At 41.9% G+C, this 17769-nt stretch overlaps 1 protein-coding gene across 4 annotated transcripts in view; it reads right to left on the reverse strand.

Moving 5' to 3' along the window:
• The window catches only part of LOC111872790 (glutamyl aminopeptidase), a 70865-nt gene that overhangs the window by 12806 nt on the left and 40290 nt on the right, over positions 1-17769 (reverse strand). For all 4 annotated transcript variants that reach the window (XM_023866962.2, XM_023866963.2, XM_023866965.2 and 1 more), the window contains 3 exons: positions 15166-15293; positions 2240-2443; positions 326-405 (listed from right to left, as the gene is read on the reverse strand). In XM_023866962.2, coding sequence (XP_023722730.1) covers positions 326-405; positions 2240-2443; positions 15166-15293 — 412 coding nt within the window. The remainder of the gene's footprint in view (positions 1-325; positions 406-2239; positions 2444-15165; positions 15294-17769) is intronic.

Below are 17769 nucleotides of genomic sequence, written 5' to 3' on the forward strand. Positions count from 1 at the left end.
TGAGTAAGTAAGTAAGTATCCCTTAATATGTCCAGCAGATGTCAGATGACAATGGGGGGATTCATTTTCCCTGGCGTCACGTCTCCATTGTGGATAGAGAAGGAAAACTGTGGTTGACAGAATGTTCCATCTCATTTTCATAATCAGCAAAAAATAAATACATATCGATATAAAAACACATTCGCGTGATATAACTTTGTTGAACAGTATTTAGAAAAATTCTGATTTGAAGGGAAGTTACAAATTTTGTAGCCAATTACACTAAATACTTAATATTTATTTAAATATAATTTTGAAAGCATTTTCTCGTATCATGTCAACTTACCGTTGTATGTGAGAGTCATCATCTGAAACAGCCATAGTAACTTTCTTGTACACGTTCGACACCAAGGCCTGCACGTATTTCTGTATGGAAAGATATTCATATATAGCATCATATTATGTATGAAGGAACGGAAGCCCGTCGTTCCTAAAGATAAGAAATGCAGAGTTAGTAATCTTTCATGAGAATTTTTAAGAATTTCCCCATAATTCATCTTCTACGGGTCCTTTTAATGGTCTGATAGCCGGAAGTTAACTCCGAAGTTATGACTAGTCAGAATTGTTTCATTTGTTTCCTCTTCAGGTACCGCGTCTGAAACGGTGACTCGTTTAGTCACAGGACTGTACTATGATGAGGCGATCCACTGCAAATTGTCTTACCTGAAAGAACCGAAACCATTGAAGAAGGCGGACATGGTTCATGTACCGAGCGAGGCTCGACGTAGCGATCCCTGTGTTTTTGCTGTCGAAACCATGCTCATCTGCATTTTGAATCACACAATTCGTAGGCTTTCCAGAAAAAATTCAGAAGAATATACCGAGCGCTGGAAATGTCGCAGAGTCCATGCGAAACATTATGTTCTGTTAAATTATTTTAATTTTATGGATGTTAACAATAACTAAACTTTAGTCCGCAAGCGAACTATACCGACCGAGCGCCTGCCGCTTGTCGGCGAAGTTAGTGCCAACTTTAGAGGATAGAGGGGTGTCGCGTGGTCAGCGCAACGAATTCCCACGGCCGTTAATTTCGGTTTTCTAGACCGGAGCCGCTACTTTCCCATTCAAGTAGGTCCTCACTTATCCTCACGAGGCTGAATGGATCCCGTTTCAGACCTACTAATTCTCAGAAAAGCTGGTAGCGCCAGGAATCGAACCTCTAGATCTGTAGCCAGGAACTCTGACCACTAGACCACAGAGGCGGTCGGATGTTATCAATAGCACTGCAAACTGTACGTTCAGAAACTTGTTCAAATTCACTTGTATCATAATTGTTATCGTCTCCTCTCTCGTGAAGCCGTCAATGGTTTGGCATGTCATTGATTTATACAAAATTTGGCAGTCTGGAAATATCCGCCTGTTGGTGTTATGGTGGGGTGTGTAAACAGTAATTTTGTGCACTGACATGTAAGAATTTAATCTACATAATGCTTAAAAAGTCGAATCCTATCTCTCAAATAACGCATTGCTTTTTTCATTACAAAGACGACCCAATTAATGCAGAAATAAACACTGTATATTCTACGAATCACATTAAGCCATAGATAAGTCAGGTGGAAAAAATCAGGTGTTTTGAAAATTACTACTGTGAATAAAGGACTAAAACATCGATCAAAGAGCACGCAGTCCTTCTTTTTCATTAAAGGGTTCACCCACAGTACAGGCTGAGAATTTGAAAATAATGTGACTAACGAGTTTGCTTTAGAATGTGCTACACGGGTCTCACTGTAGGAATATTTTGCAGTATTTTATAAGAAAATCTGGTAATGTACCACGTGCAGTGCTAGTTTTCGGACATTCTGCGTGTTTGAATAATAACGTATTTTCCCCTTACAAATTACAACTGAAATTATAACTGAACACAGGGCGCAAATTTCCTTTTAATTATACCCATTCGATGCTAAAGTTTAGTTATAAAATACTTTCCTTTGTTTGTATATATCTGTGGAAATATACGTGGATACTTCTTTATTTATTGCTATAACAGTATTAGATAGCATAGCAAGCGCAAACAAACAAATGAAAGTCTAATGTAAAGATTTAGAGAACTACATACTTCGATCAGNATGTTCCTTAAAACTAATTCGTAGCGTAGAACTGCTATGTACAGAAACATAACAACACTAATTGGTAATTCTGAAAGGAGACTTGTTGGACTTCATTTAAGTAGGATGTATGAAACATTCCGCCATTTTCTTACCCTGAGTTTGGCGTATGAAGGCGACGAAGTGAGCAGTACGTCGAACTTATTGAATTTGGTCGATGCTACCTTCCATGGGATGTATTCAGTTTCTGAAGTAAGGTATCTGGTCATGTCCATCGCCAGACTGTAACTCACACGCCCGGCTTCTGCTAAGCTGAAGATGTCGTCCAAGAGGTGTGCTCGATCCGGAATGTCAAGGGCCTGGAATATAGGCAAAAGGGTAACAGACTATGGAGACCCATAGGCTTGTGGGACGTCGAGGCTCCCAAATTTTCTAGACAATCGGCTCACAGATGGCAATGAGGTTGTCAGCCTTACGCGCCGGCCGCCTTTTACCCCCAAGAAGATTCCTGGTACTCATTCCTGTTAAAGGCTGGGTCGACCCCAGGACCATAATGCAACTGGAAGGTTAGGTCAATTGAAAAATCCATTGACAGCATCGGGAATCGAACACGGTTTGTAGCACAGTGCCTCAACGCGTGCCCCGCCTGGAATATAGACTGCATTCTTACATTCTGAATGTTACACCTTCAGTAAGATTGAGGCCGTCTTTGACATGACAGTACATGATTCCGCGGATAGCTGATAAATTGTCAAGGCGCCAGATTTCTTCGAAACGCCCATAACCGCCCACGAAACAACACCACAATCTCCTTACCTGTAAAATTGTAACCTTTGTTGTATCTCAAATTTTTATCTTGGGGGCTTTATACGAGTGCAAATAGCCATGACAGCTGATGTGCTTACAGCCCCCCCTCCCCCCATATTCAGAGCCGCACGCACGTACACATACACAGTTTTGTTGCTGCCGTGAAATCCGAAATGCACTTCCATTTGACAACTGAACATAAGCCAAGGTTCGAACATCGGCAGGAACACACGTATCTTGACTGAAGCTTTCGTGGTTTTCCTCAGATCCTCTAGGAGCATGCTGGGATTGTTTCAAATTAGGTCACGGCCGCTTCTTTCCAATTTATCATGTACTGATTGTCGTTCGCTGTTACTTAGTCTAAACTATTGACAGCATCACTAAATAAACCTTAAATAAATTACATTATTTTTAATAGTAATAAGGCCAATATTGGGGGCCGGGTACGGCTACTGCTGGACGACTGAGGCATCGGAGTTCGAGTCTCGGGAGAGGCAAGAGTTTTCTCTTCTCCACGTCGTCCAAATCGGCTCTGGGGCCCACCCAGCCTCCTATCCAATGAGTACCGAGGGTAAAGCGGCCGGGACGTGAAGCTGACCACTCACCTCCAACTAGTGCTAACACCGCTCTTTTCCAACCCGCCTTTGCTTGTATCGGCGCAGTCGGAATGGTGCTATCCCTGCTACACCTGTTTCTACCTTAGGACAGTGTATGATGGCCACTGCAAGTTGTCCTCACAGATCAAACTAAGGAAGATCGGTATAGGTACGGGAAACTAGCTGGGTCGGTTTGCATGAGTCTCAGGGTGGCGATGCCGAAGAAAGCGTTTTTCTGAGAGTTGAGCCAATTGACGTTTATTCACCTTTTTGTTCTCCAAACCACCCTTATGCTTTAGGTTATAGAGTTACACGATCTGCAAGCTAGGTCACGGAGCGTGCAAGGGTCACGTCCGTTCACTTCAGAATATGGTGAAAGTCTCCTTTTGTGGAATGGCTTGCACACCCCACGCCGGGAATTCGAACGAATTCGAATTCTCCACGGTGCGGACATATACATGTCATCCCATCTTCCGTAAGGAAGTTTAAACGAGGCAACTCAATCATACTGGCCCTCATTCAAAGGCAAGTGTCAAGTTCTGACCTGTCCTTCTCACTGACCTTCCTTTCAGGCGCGTCCGGTTCCCTGTACCCGAGCTAAATTTATGACTGCTCGTAAATGTCAGAACTCCGGACTCCTTGGTCCTGCCAGAATCTAGAAATTTCAACATAAACACCGTATTGCACGTCCCAGACAATGAAATACGATATTATAGATCACAATAAAGTTCCAGTAATATCGAAACATAAGACTTTTGAATTTAAAATTACCGAGAATTAATTAGAAATAGATTTCATGGTAATCTATAATCATCCAAATAAATAAGGGCTCAGAATGATCAGCGTCAGTGCCGAGGTCAAGAAACTGTGGATCTATACATCCACCGCCCCATACATCTTCATGGCGCAGTGCTTAATTAGTTGAGCACAGGGAAAACTTTACTATCGGAATAAGTAATGACACGTTTCCTTCTTTATATTGTCCCATCTCCGAAGAGAAGACAACGCAAATACTAGCAATTACCTAACACAAATTATTTTGGCGCTGAATGGTCCCGAGTATAGATTTCTACTGCTTGCAGGTTATGAAATGCATCGTCCAAGGTTTGATGCGCTGTCAGACATTTTGTTTTGTGAGTTAGTCATGGACGCTTTCAGTGTCGGGACTATAGGCCTATAGCACCGAATGGTAAGATAAGGGTAATTTATGAATTTAAAGGGATTTGGATGGGAACATTCATAGCCTAATTGAGATATTTTCTGGGAATTTAAATGCATGCACAAGAGAAAACACAGAAAACCTTCGGATAGTTGGTTTTCCGGCCAAGCTATAACCCATAACCTACGGGCAGTTAGTGACGTAATTCTGTTTTGAACATGCTTGCTGTATTCACATACCGATGTTAAATTCTAACGCACTCACACAGGTCTTTTTTCCGGTAATGTCACCTAAATAAAGTTTGGCTTACCTTGGTTCGTGGGACTTCAGCGTTACCTTAGACCAACCTGTTCGGTGTCGCGATTCTAAATAATATCCATTTGGGTATTGTGATATGACATCTGATAAGTGAAACAGTGTAACCAGAAGAGACAGCCGTTGCTGTATCTGCGGCAACGGATACGTAAGAAATACAGGAACTGTCAGAAGTGGTGTTTTCTATACAGTCTGTGACGCGGTTATATAGCGGGTTATATAGCGAGAAAGTTAGTAAGGCATGGCTAGGAGTTGCCGTCATATATTAGTTGCGAGACAGTCGCCATCCGGCAAAGACGTGAGCACGGAAGGTGAGAAATATCCGTTGTTGGGAGACGTTACCAGGCAACGACCGCCGCTTGTCGGCAAAGTTAGTGCCAACTTTTGCGGATAGAAGGTGTCGCGTGGTCAGCGCAACGAATCCCCACGGCTGTTAATTTCGGTTTTCTAGATCGGAGCCGCTATTTCCTCGAAATATCTCCTCAATTATCCTCACGAGGCTGAGTGGACCCCGTTCCAGACCAACTACTTCTCAGAAAATCTGGTAGCGTCGGGAATCGAACCCGGGACCTCTGGATCTGTAGCCAGGAACTCTGACCGCTAGACCATAGAGGCGGTCGTAGTGAAGACACGGCAGAGGAATAGCCCTTGAGGGGAGCTGTTACCAAGTAAACACTAGTGGAAATAGACTGAGAAGACTTACTGCTGAGTGATTTGTATTGTGGAAATCGTCAATAGTATAGTAATCATTTGTGATTTTTTTTTTCCTTGGCACTACAGCCCCAGTGAGCCTAGGCCTACCTCCATGAACTTCTCCGTTCACTTCGGTTTTTCTAGATCTTACACATTCGGTAGGACTCCTTGGGCGGGTGATCAGCTCGTCGCAAGGCCTCTACCTGTACACAAACACAGAAAAATGCACACACACAAACTAAACATCCATGCCCTGAGTGGGATTCGAACCCATGATCCCGGTTTCCAAGCGAGCGAAGACAGTACACGCCTTAGACCGCTCGGCTACCGTGACCGGCCAATTATTTGTGATTACAACCTGTAATTATCCAATAAATCGAATTACCAGTCCAAACCCACGTCTTTTTCGCTTAGAGGGGGGTGGAGTCCAATTGGGTCCACTCGACACTGCAGCCACTGATTGGCCTATTGTAGCCTGCCCCGGGTGATTATGATGATGGAGAAATTGGTGGAATGAAGATTGGCAGGAGAAACCGAAGTATTCGGAAAAACCCCTCCCTAGCGCCACTTTGTCCACCACAAATCCCACTTGACCAGACCCGGGATCGAACCCGGGCCGCCGCTGTGAAAAGCCAGCGACTAACCGCTTGAGCTATGGTGCGGCCATCCCGCCTCTTAGTCACTGTGACACATGACAATATTTACACAACTTAATATATTTCGTTGTAACTTAGTGCCATATTCCTTACTTTGTGTCTGAAACACATGTGAGGATGTCATACATTTAGTAGACAACCTGGTGGAAGGATAATCTTTTATATTCAACGAGGTCTCCAGTATGGCAATTTTCGTTCTTAATTTCCTATTCGTGTCATGTTACTATATGATGACGTACCCTAAAACCTGTTTTAGACAGTTTTGGTATGGATCTGCGCTAAGTTTAAAGATTTCTATGCATGAGAGGGAACACTTCACACATAATATGTATGTCATGGTAAAAGGTAAAGTTGTCCCTGTGCTTAACTAATTAAGCACTACGACATGAAGGCGTAGGGAGAGTGGATGTATTGATCCATATTTTCTTGATCTCGGCACTAGTTGGAGGTGAGTGGTCAGCTTCACGCCTCTGCCGTTTTGCCCCCGGGGAAAGAGCCCGAGGTACCCATTGGATAGGAGGCTCGATGTGTCCCAGAATCAGTGTGGGTGGACCCCAGAGCCAGTTTAGAAGCTCTGGAGAAGAGAGAATTCTTGACTACCGGGACTCGAACTCTGTCCCCGCGGTCGTCCAGCCCGTAACCAGTCGCAATACCAACTGCGCTATCCCGTGTATGTGTGGGTATAATGCGTTTTTTTATCCCATTTACAATGTTTTTGTAGAGTTCGCTGACTACTGAGTAGTAAATATAAATTTCAACTGTTGCCTAGTAATTATTTTACATTCTCTAACAAGGATTCCTTTTAAAATGTCTATGTATTTTTCGCAGCTAAAACCGTCTGGGTTTAATGCATAAGATACAGATATCATTAGCCTCTTAAGATTTTTGTTATAGTGTTGCAATTGTTGCTAGTCAAAGCGAAAATATAGTTCTTTCTGTACGCAAGCACCTCGCCATAAAGTCATGCAAAGTATTCGTGAATTAACCGTTTTCATCACATAGGGTTGCTAAATACAGTCTAATTCACGACAGGTACACAGATATTGGAACAAGAGTATCGAATTCGATAGCCGGTTGGTTTCTGTCGTTCTTTTGTTACTCAAATTTTCATTAATACCTATTGTCTTAGAATTAACCAATTTCTCCTGAAATTAATTTAAGAAATTATTATCTTATACATACAGCGTCGAAAATATGTGAACTGATGTTACTGCACAACAAAGTGCATACCAGTTTCATAATCTGGCTGTAAGAAAACATTCTTATGTGTTTGCGTACATTTGTGTTCATAATTCAAGGTGTGATATTGGCCGTCACACATTAAAGCCTTTCTTATTTTTATTCCTATTCATACAAAGAGATCATCATAATCACACTGTAATTCAAATGGCTATATTATATAATATACACAAATGTAAAAAAAGCAAAAGTTAGGTCGGACTGGACTTAATCTTTACAATCGAATACGTGTTAATAGATTGCGCCTCTCTTGCCAGGCATGCTGCAAACACACTACGTCGCTACATGGACACAGACCACATAACATCAATATTCTAGTTTTTTATGGCTCTTCCAGGCCATTCCGGGCCTAGGTTTCTTAGTCGGTTCCGTAATCATTTTTCAGAGACAGCAGGACTCCTTGGGCGAGTTATCAGCCCATCGCAAGGCCTCTATCTAAACACCGTACAACATAAAAACAGAATAAACGCATACACACACACACCAAATATCTATGCCTTGAGTGGGATTCGAACCTACGATCCCAGCGTCCTAGAGAGCGAAGACAGTTGATGCCTTAGACCGCGCGGCTACCGTGACCGGCTTAGTATTCGAGTGCTGCTCTCAAATACATACATCATCCGCTCTCACAAATATGTATACAGGAACACACACTACACCCCGCGCTCACTTCAGCCCCTAATTCTGATCTACGCTGTATTACTCGTGACACTCCCCACCTGGCTACACACCACAAGTCGAAAGGTCACTCCATATTTAAAGTAAACAACATGGAGTGTTAGGTGGTTGGATTAGTTGAGGGAATGCTCTCGGAAGAGAAACAATATACGTGTAATGTCACTTCACCCAACAGTAGTAACTTCATAAAATTTCCAACGAATTTGAAGAAGACGTGACCTCGCATAGCAATGCAGGCGTAGTGTAGTAACATATTATCGTGTAAAAATGAAGTCTGGGCCGACATAATTTATTGCTTTTTAATTTTTGCACCTTTTAATATATTTTATAACCCTTCGCAATACATTGTGAACTTTTAATATGTTTAAAATTTGGATCTGACGATGACCATTTTGCTATCGAAACATATAGTGTGTGGGTAGGAATAAAATCAAGAAATGTTTTAACGTTAGTTTATATGAAGGCCAAACTCAAACCTTGAATTTAAGAAAACTCATCAGGATATTCTCTATAGAATATTATGTGATGATAAAGTCTGTTTAATGTTTTGTTTACTAGTAGTTAAGACTGAATAAACTAGTTACGAGATGACCCAGTTAAGACTTTTAAAGAATTTGGTTAGGTTTTTATAGTAACAGGGCCAGCAAGTGTGAAGTAACAATAAGTGTTGCAGGTTGAAGGAAGCCTTTTCTTCGTAATATCTTTGAGTCCGATCCATGACGCATGCGGTTCTGTGGTGTCACCCGTGTTGCCTCTACCGGTAGTTGCCTGCAAGGGAATGGAGGGAACAGAAGTCTTTCTATGATTTCGAACATAATTTGACTGATCTTGTTTTGATAAGCGTAATATTTTGCAAGAATTTTACTTAAAAGTGACTAGGCTTTGTGCAGTGATTGTATTTGTGCCAAAGGAATAATGTATCCAGTAAGATGCAGTACGAATTTCAGAGGTGAGTAATGTCAGTTAGAAATCTATTAATGTTTACAAGTGTGACTGTATTGCTGTGTTATTTCTCGAAATACCCACATTCGTAACTTCCACAAAATTATATGGATTATGTGTTAGAATCATAATTAGTGCTATTAACAAATAGTTGGCATACTTAAAGATTAAACCCATTTAACTGCCGTATGGTGAACGGAGAAGTTCATGGAGGTAGGTCTAAGCCCACTGGGGCTGTAGTGCCAAGAAAGAAAAACTACCGTACGAGACCGAACATAAGGCGACCTTCCTGTTTCTCCAATGCGAAAATCATATTTTTTTTTTTGGACAAAGTTATGTGTCATTTGCTTCTGAGGGTTGTAAGCGGAAAGCAGTAAGAACTATAATATTGAATATATTAAATACAAGATTTAACATTTTAAATATAATTCTATGTGTTTTCACAACTATAATCAGAGCTAGCAACTAGAACTCGTGGCATCTTCATATTCATTCTTGAGGACCCGAAAATGAGGAGACCCTCTTTTCTAAGAAGCATCATCTGATGAATACAACAGTGCTTTATATTCGGTCAAATGAGGTAATCTAGATCAATAATTCACTTATAATCGTTAAAGTGTCTACCCGAGTGAAAACTTTTATAACCTTAGAAACAGTTTATGGATTAAAATTATTACATAGAACATGTTTATGAAATATTTATGTTTCCAATTTGCAATTTGCGTCTTATGAAGATATCCATCTTTAAACTGACCCATTTAGAACGATTCGTCTCCATTTGACTACAATAGTTTTTACAGTTAATAACACTACTTTCAGCAGGGAACTAACTTTACCTTCACGACTTGTGTCATTTAACGACTGTTTCAACTACATAAGTTGTACAGCGTCGAATGAGATGGGAACATGATTACGGATTGTTAGTGGTTAAGAATTTTGAAGCCGGTCACGGTAGCCGAGCGGTCTAAGGCGTGCACTGTCTTCTCTCGCTCGGAAGCCGGGATCGTGGGTTCGAATCCCACTCAGGGCATGGATGTTTGTGTGCGTTTTTCTGTGTCTGTGTACAGGTAGAGGCCTTGCGACGAGCTGATCACCCGCCCAAAGAGTCCTACCGAATGTGTAAGATCTAGAAAAACCGAAGTGAACGGAGAAGTTCATGGAGGTAGGCCTAGGCCCACTGGAGCTGTAATGGCAAGGAAAAAAAAAAGAAGAATTTTGAAGGAAGGAGTCGTGATTTTCTTCGAAGTAATTTACTGGCACTCATCCGAAGAGGCTGAAATAATTAATAAAAATACCAGTCTAGTCAGGGAGTCATGCGGTAACGTAGTTAGTTGAGGAACTATGCTACAAGCCGGAAGGTCGCGGTTTCAAGTCCCGATTTTCTTCAATGGACCTAATCCTTCCGGCCGCACTGTGGCCCTGAGGTCGACTCAGCCTATAACAGAAATGAGTACCAGTAATTAATTAAATAATTTTCCTGGGGAGTAAAGCGCGGCCGGCGCGTAAGGCTGACAAATTTACCGCCATCTTTGAGCCGATTGTCTAGATCACGTGGGACCCTCAACGTCTCACAACCCTATGGGCCTCTATGGACTGTTACAGGGATAGCTACACCTTTTTCTTTTTACTTTTTACCAGTCTAGTCAGACCATAACATTAGTGAGATTTTAACAGGATACTTAACTAATGACTAGAGCATCTCACCGCTAAACTAACCTGCTCCATACATTGGAATAAAATTATTCGTCTGGATTAATCACATTATACATTGATTTATGAGCATGTTACGTTTAAAATTAACATTTCTGTGACCAAAGCGCTTTATTCAGTAGACTAATATAGATATGAAAAAGGATTATACTGTTTTTTGCAAAAGTAAATAATATAAAAGTTATATTGTGTTTCTCGTGCTTGAATTCATAATTTACGTATGGGATAGAAGTTTTAAATCCATCTGCGGTCCAAGATCATGTTTGCTCATGTCGGCTCCAGATGTATTAACAACCCCATTGGACAATTTTTCCTCCTGAATTTGAGTGTGGTATAGGCCTGCAGATGAAACGTCCAAGCAGACGCAGGTACATGACAGTTCATTTCTACTTGTTCCAATTTGCGCATCAAATTGTTAGCATGTGAGGCAGTAGCGCTGGGAGGACTCTGCAACAGTGTGTTCTATAATAGTGAAACCTATTATAACAGAATTCCAAGACAAGCGAATACTTGTTTTATTTCGGACATATTTTCGTCTAACAAAGCCATTTATTCTTGATAAAGAGAATGCTGGCTAGTTTACCTACATTCCTCATGTATTTAATTCAAATCACAAGTCACTAACTAATCTGGCTTCAAGGTAGCATTTCTCTCACTTAATCGGGGCCGAGACACTTATTAAGCTAGGTTCCTCGAGCTTTTCCTCCGTCCCCCTTGTATACCGGGATGCTTTAAATTATCTCTTTGCTAAAGCAAGCGTCACGTAACTTCGAACAAGGACAGGAGTAACTTCGAATGCGCAGAAGAAAAATTTCAGACAAGGGGGTCGTTTCGAGGGTGTGAGAAGTGATAGGCGGCCAACCTTGCGCATTCAAGGTTTGCTTTACCAGCCCTTCCTTCCACGTCCTTTTCAATCCGCTATTCAGCACCATCCAAATATTCGACATTAAATAGGCTTAGTGACAGCATCGTTAAATAAACAAAATTAAGTAATAAACACACATATACATACACATGCGTAGGATATTTACCCTGAAAGAAACAGTATAGAGGGGCAGAAAAATTATTTGGTTTGTATGGGGCTGAAACTTGGACACTTAGGGCAGTAGATCAGAAACACCTGGAAAGCTTCGAAATGTGGTGTTGGAGAAGGATGGAGAAGATCAGTTGGACCGATTATGTGAGAAATGAAGAAGTGTTAATTAGAGTCAGTGAGCAGAGGAATATCCTACACGAAATAAGAAAACGGAAGGCTAATTGGATTGGTCATATCTTACGCAGTAACTGCCTTCTAAAAGAAGTTATTGAAGGAAAGACAGAGGGGGCGGATAGAAGTGACCAGAAGACGAGGAAGAAGACGTAAGAAGATACTGGATGACCTTGGGAACAGAAGAGGATATTCTCATTTGAAGGAGAAAGCTCTAGATCGCATCAAGTGGAGGAACTGTTTTGGAGGAGACTGTGGACCTGTCGTCTGACAGATTACTGATGAATATGAATGACGAGATAACAGATCAAAGGCACATCTTCAGGAGTCTGATTTGGCAACTATTTGTCGGAATGCTGGTTTAGAATATATGATTCTCTCAAATAAAGCTCCCACACTTCTGATCCCATTCTGCGTTATGCATCATTGTGAGACTGACTCCTCTATAATGGTCAACATTAAACCTAAGGAAAGGAATAGACAGTATTTCAATAATATATTGAGACGTGCATTATCTGTGATAAGACTTTATATTTCGAAGCTGCTCAAGCAAAAGCAGCTTCAGCTTTCACACAGATAATTCCGCCCGAATTATGATATTTGTGCTGTTTCATTTTCTGCATCACGAATCTAACATGTAAAAGTAAAGCTATCCCTGTAACAGGCCGTGGAGGCCCATAGGGTTGTGAGACGTTGAGGCTCCCACATTTTCTAGACAATCGGCTCATAGATGGCGATAAGGTTGTCAGCCTTACGCGCCGGCCGCCTTTTACGTCCCAGGAACATTCCTGGTACTCATTTCTGTTAGAGGCTGAGTCGACATGCCATAGTGCGGCTGGAAGTATTTGATAAACTGAATAAAAACCCACCTCATCGGGACTCGAATCCGCGACCTTACGGCTTGTAGCATAGTGCCTCAACCAACTACGCCACCGCGTGTCCCCGAATCTAATATGTAGTAAGTTTAACACACAAGGGCCGCGCCAAAGATCAAGCGGTTAGTCGCTGGCTTCCCACCGCGACGGCCCGGGTTCGATCCCGGGGTCTGGTCAAGTGGGATTTGTGGTGGACGAAGTGGCGCTGGGGCAGGTTTTCTCCGAGTACTTCGGTTTCCCCTGCCAATCTTCATTCCACCAATTGCCCCACAGTCACCCTCACCTATCACCTGAGGCTGGTACAATAGGCCAGAAGTGGCCGCAGTACAAGGGACTTAGTCCCAACCCACTGGCAATAAAAAAAAGTTTCATACACAACGGTTGATCAAAGATGTTCAAAGTAATGCATGAGAAAATGAAATACGATGAAGATGATTTATGATAATTTTCTTTCTGTCTGTTGCAATTTAAAAGGTAAGGGGGGGGGATTTCGGTTCGTTTTTTAAGTTAAAGGGGTGTGAAACCAAAGAGGTTAAGAAGCACAGAATAATGTGAGATTTCGTCTATGCACTCTTGATTGCCCGAATATATCTTAGCGTTCCTAGACAGCTGGTGGATTAGTACGTAATTTAACGGTGCTGTATTGATTGCTGAGGTTATCTAGTGCCGAGTGAGACATGCGGGCAGTTACGAACAATGCACTGGAAAAAATGGAATAGGACAATGTCGGGGCCTATTTAATTTTACGGAAGTACTGAAGAAAATCATTATACCAATAGGTGCCTCAGCTGAGATAAAAATCGGGCACTTCTTGGGCTAGCGCATTCGGTATAGCGACTGGCTACGGGCTGGATGACTGAGGGGTTGGAGTTCCAGGCTCGGTGGGGTAAAAAATGTTTTCTTCTCTGCGTCGTCCACACCGGCTCTGGAGCCCACCCAGTCTCCTATCCATTGGGTACCGGGGGCTCTTTCCCCTGGGGTAAAGAGGCCGGGCCGTGAAGCTGACCACTCACATCCAACTAGTGCCAAAAATGTGGATCTATATATCCACTCTTCCATTGGCTTTCATGGCGTAGTGCCTAACTAGTTAAGCACAGGGGAAATTTTACATTTTACCTTACCTTGACTGTTTACACAAGACACGCTGTAGTTTCAGCTAACCTGTTGTCGCCGTTCTTTAATTCGATATTTATCGAATCAGATTAGCACTGTCGTGTGGACTGAGTGGAGGGGGAAGGGAGGCGAATCACCTTCAAGTTTGGGAGCACGGTTAGACATCGAACGTTCCGGGCTTCTCGCAACTTCCATAAATTCAGTGTGCCTCGTCTTCCGCGGCTGTAGCAGACTGATCAGCAAATCTAACCTGTATCAACTGCAGTCCCGAGGCAAGTAAAGCAGTGCATTGCTAGCATCTGATAAGCAGGGCCCGGATTTTGATGACATGTCATTCTTTTTTCCTTGTATCCAATGCGATGTTCTTAAATATATAAATCTCGCATATGAGCTGCTGGGTACTGAGATGTAATTTTTTGTCATTTTTTGACATTTTTAGGTTTAAGGTCATTTTTTCACTTTTGGGTTAATTTTTTGGTAACTTTTTGGACTTTTAAAGGTATTTCTTAGTCATTTTTGGCCATTTTAGGGAATTTTTCTTCATATGTTTTCTGAAATGTGAATAACATGGAAGCGAAGTGTTCTTTCTTTTCTCCTTTAGGTCATTTTCTGGATTTTTCCCGTCATTTTATAGGTCATTTTTTTAATATTTTCAGGTCATCAAAATCCGGGCTCTGCATATTACATTTTTGGGTCATATTTTAGGTCATTTTTCTGGATCTTTTCGGTCATTTTTTAAATATTTTCAGGTCATCAAAATCCGGGTCCTGCTGATAAGCAATTCTGCACCATCAAGCAAGCTAGTGAATGTAAACAGAACAGTGTACAAGACTACAAGTGTAATAGCTGTAAATTAGAACAAACTGACGTGAAGATCACATAAACTGTAAATAACTGCTCCAGAAGGAGATATAAATTACAATATATGGGTCGGCTGGGTCTATTAGGCTGCCTATATAAACATCACCTATTGCGAGATTTTAACTTCAGAACAGAGCTCAGTCCATCATGCATATCTGAGACTACAGGGTGGAGATTGCTTACTCACATTCTTCCGTACAGTACTTGTAGGTTGTATTCATGATACTTACCGTTAGGTCAGTCTTCAGTAACTCAATAAATTGTTCCCAGCTCTTTGTATCGTAGTTCACTCGATAATAGCCTTTTTGGTGATAGTTGATTTTAAACCACGTCGCATTGCGCGGAATTTCAATTGACACTGTGAAGGAAGACGAAAGAAATAACATTACACCACACTTTTAGAACAGAACCAACAGGAAAAACAAGAGTCAAGGTGGGAGTAGCCGATTTTATCATCATGTTATTTGTGTAGAGCACCCCCAAGTGTGGATGTGCATTTATTTGCAGTAATATGTCTACAGTTGATAGGTTATGAAGCTTTCAAGGATCTTGTTCCCGACCGAACCACGAGCACGAAACCTCTGACTATTCGAATGCACCCACTGACCTCTTTATGTCACGTGCTTGGCAGCCGACAGTTCACGCTGTCCAAATTGCTGCAGTGTGTTTCTCATACAACCCTCCCAATTCAAAGTAATCAAAATTAAACCTCTAGCTTAAGGGGTTCTAAAATAATATACCCAAATTATGCCACTTAATCGATCAGTTAATCAAAATTCCAAGGGCCTTGTCCACTATGGCTCACAGAAATTACTATATTTTAAATTGAATCAGCAATTGGACCACAAATACCCATGCTAGTGAGCATTTCTCAAGTCCTGGATAACGCCCAAGTTCGAAACTGAGGCAACGAGCCGTTAGCTTTCTCTCTAGGAATGTACGTGCCAGCTTGCGAACGGCACGCGTCATGTTAACCTCTGACGTGAAGACAGACAGAGTCTGAAACAGCGAACAGCAGCTCCATACTGACGTGGCTGATATCCAAAGATTCTTACTTCATTGTGTATTTAATAGGGGTAATCATCGGCAGAAATACTGACAATCTGGTGTCAAATTTTATGCCAGTCATAAAATTAATTAAGAGCAGAAACATCACCCTCCATAACCCATAACACGTCATGCAGAGAAATGTTTGAAGTTTCAGACTGTGGGTACAATTACATCATTTAACCATTTCTTTTGCCGGTCACGGTAGCCGAGCATTCTAAGGCATGCACTCACTGTCTTTGCTCGCTCGGAAGCCGGGATCGTGGGTTCGAATCCCATTCATGGCATGGATGTTTAGTGTTTGTGTGTGTGTGCTTTTTCTGTGTTTGTGTACAAGGCCTTGCGACAAGCTTGATCACCCGCCCGTGGAGTCCTACCGAATATCTAAGATCTAGTAAACCGAAGTGAAACGGAGAGTTTCATGGAGGTAGGACAAGGCCCAATTTGGGGCTGTAGCGCCGAAAGGAAAAAAAAAATCTTTTATGTTGAGCCATTCTGGGGAAACACGAAATTCGATTTGAGTTTTCTGAACAGCATGGCCAGATAAGGAACAAAATAAAACTCGCCAAAACAGATTACGGTACAACATAAGCCTTCCACCCATGCTGGATTCTTTTTAGCTGTTTTGGAGACTTATATTTGTGGAAATGTCATTACATTCCATTTATCGTGGTGCGAGATGAAGCCGCAGAGGGGAGACGCTGTCTCCCTGTGTGTGCTTATGTTACATAGTGAGTGAGAAGCACCTGCCTTGTTCGTTTCAGTGTGGAGAAAACCACCACCACTTTCGTTAACTTCCGCTGAATCCGCTCTATGACGCTGACTGCACGAACAAACTATATCAGTCTCTAATTACGTTACTCATTCAACAAGCGGCATTCCTTATCGGGTGTCAGCAGTTATTACGTAATTCAATATCGCACATGACAAATTACCAGTCGACCACTCGTAAAGGATTTACATACCGAAGCTAGTCTCAAGACTGCAAGTCACGAAATGCTGCAATGTCATATTCATGGCATGTTTATTCGGTTTTGCTTGATTATCTTAAAAAATGAATGCCTTATATGAAAGGGTTTGTTTATTTATTTATTTATTTATTCCTTTTGTTCCCACTTTGGAGCATAAGGTTGATTTCTCAGTTTCATCGATCATTTTTTACAGACGGTAGGACTCCTCGGACAAGTGATCAGCCCGTCGCAAGGCCGCTACCTACACACAGGCTAACACAAACACAGAATAAACGCATACACACACATCCATGCCTTAAGTGGGATTCGAACCCACGATCCCGGCTCCCGAGCGAGCGAAGACAGTGCGTGCCTTAGACCGCTCGGCTACCGTGACCGGCACATAAAAATTGTATTAGGCATAAAATATATTGTCACGTGTATTAGTGACTAAGACACGGGTTTGGATTGGTTAATCGGTTTATTGGATCTTCAGTAGTCATAAATACAATTAATTATTACACTATTGCTGATTTACACAATTTACAATCACTCCACACTAATCCTCTCGGTCTGTTTCCACTAGTCTTCACTCTCCGTTTACTGGCAACAGGTTTATAACACAGGGAATATAAAAGTGTCACTTAAGTGACACACTTCCAATATCGCTGTACTACAGCACATGTAACGTCACACACTTAAGTCTTCTAATTCTTCTTGTGGCCACACTGCTGTTCCCTTGGAACTTGGGAACTCAAGTGAAGTGAATTCCCATTCCCGTATCCTCTTATATCCTCCCGACACGGACCACACACAGAAAACACAGTCCCTCTATTG

This window comes from Cryptotermes secundus, unplaced genomic scaffold (genome assembly GCF_002891405.2).
Source record: "Cryptotermes secundus unplaced genomic scaffold, Csec_1.0 scaffold79, whole genome shotgun sequence".
In the NCBI taxonomy this organism is placed as follows: Eukaryota; Metazoa; Arthropoda; class Insecta; order Blattodea; family Kalotermitidae; genus Cryptotermes; species Cryptotermes secundus.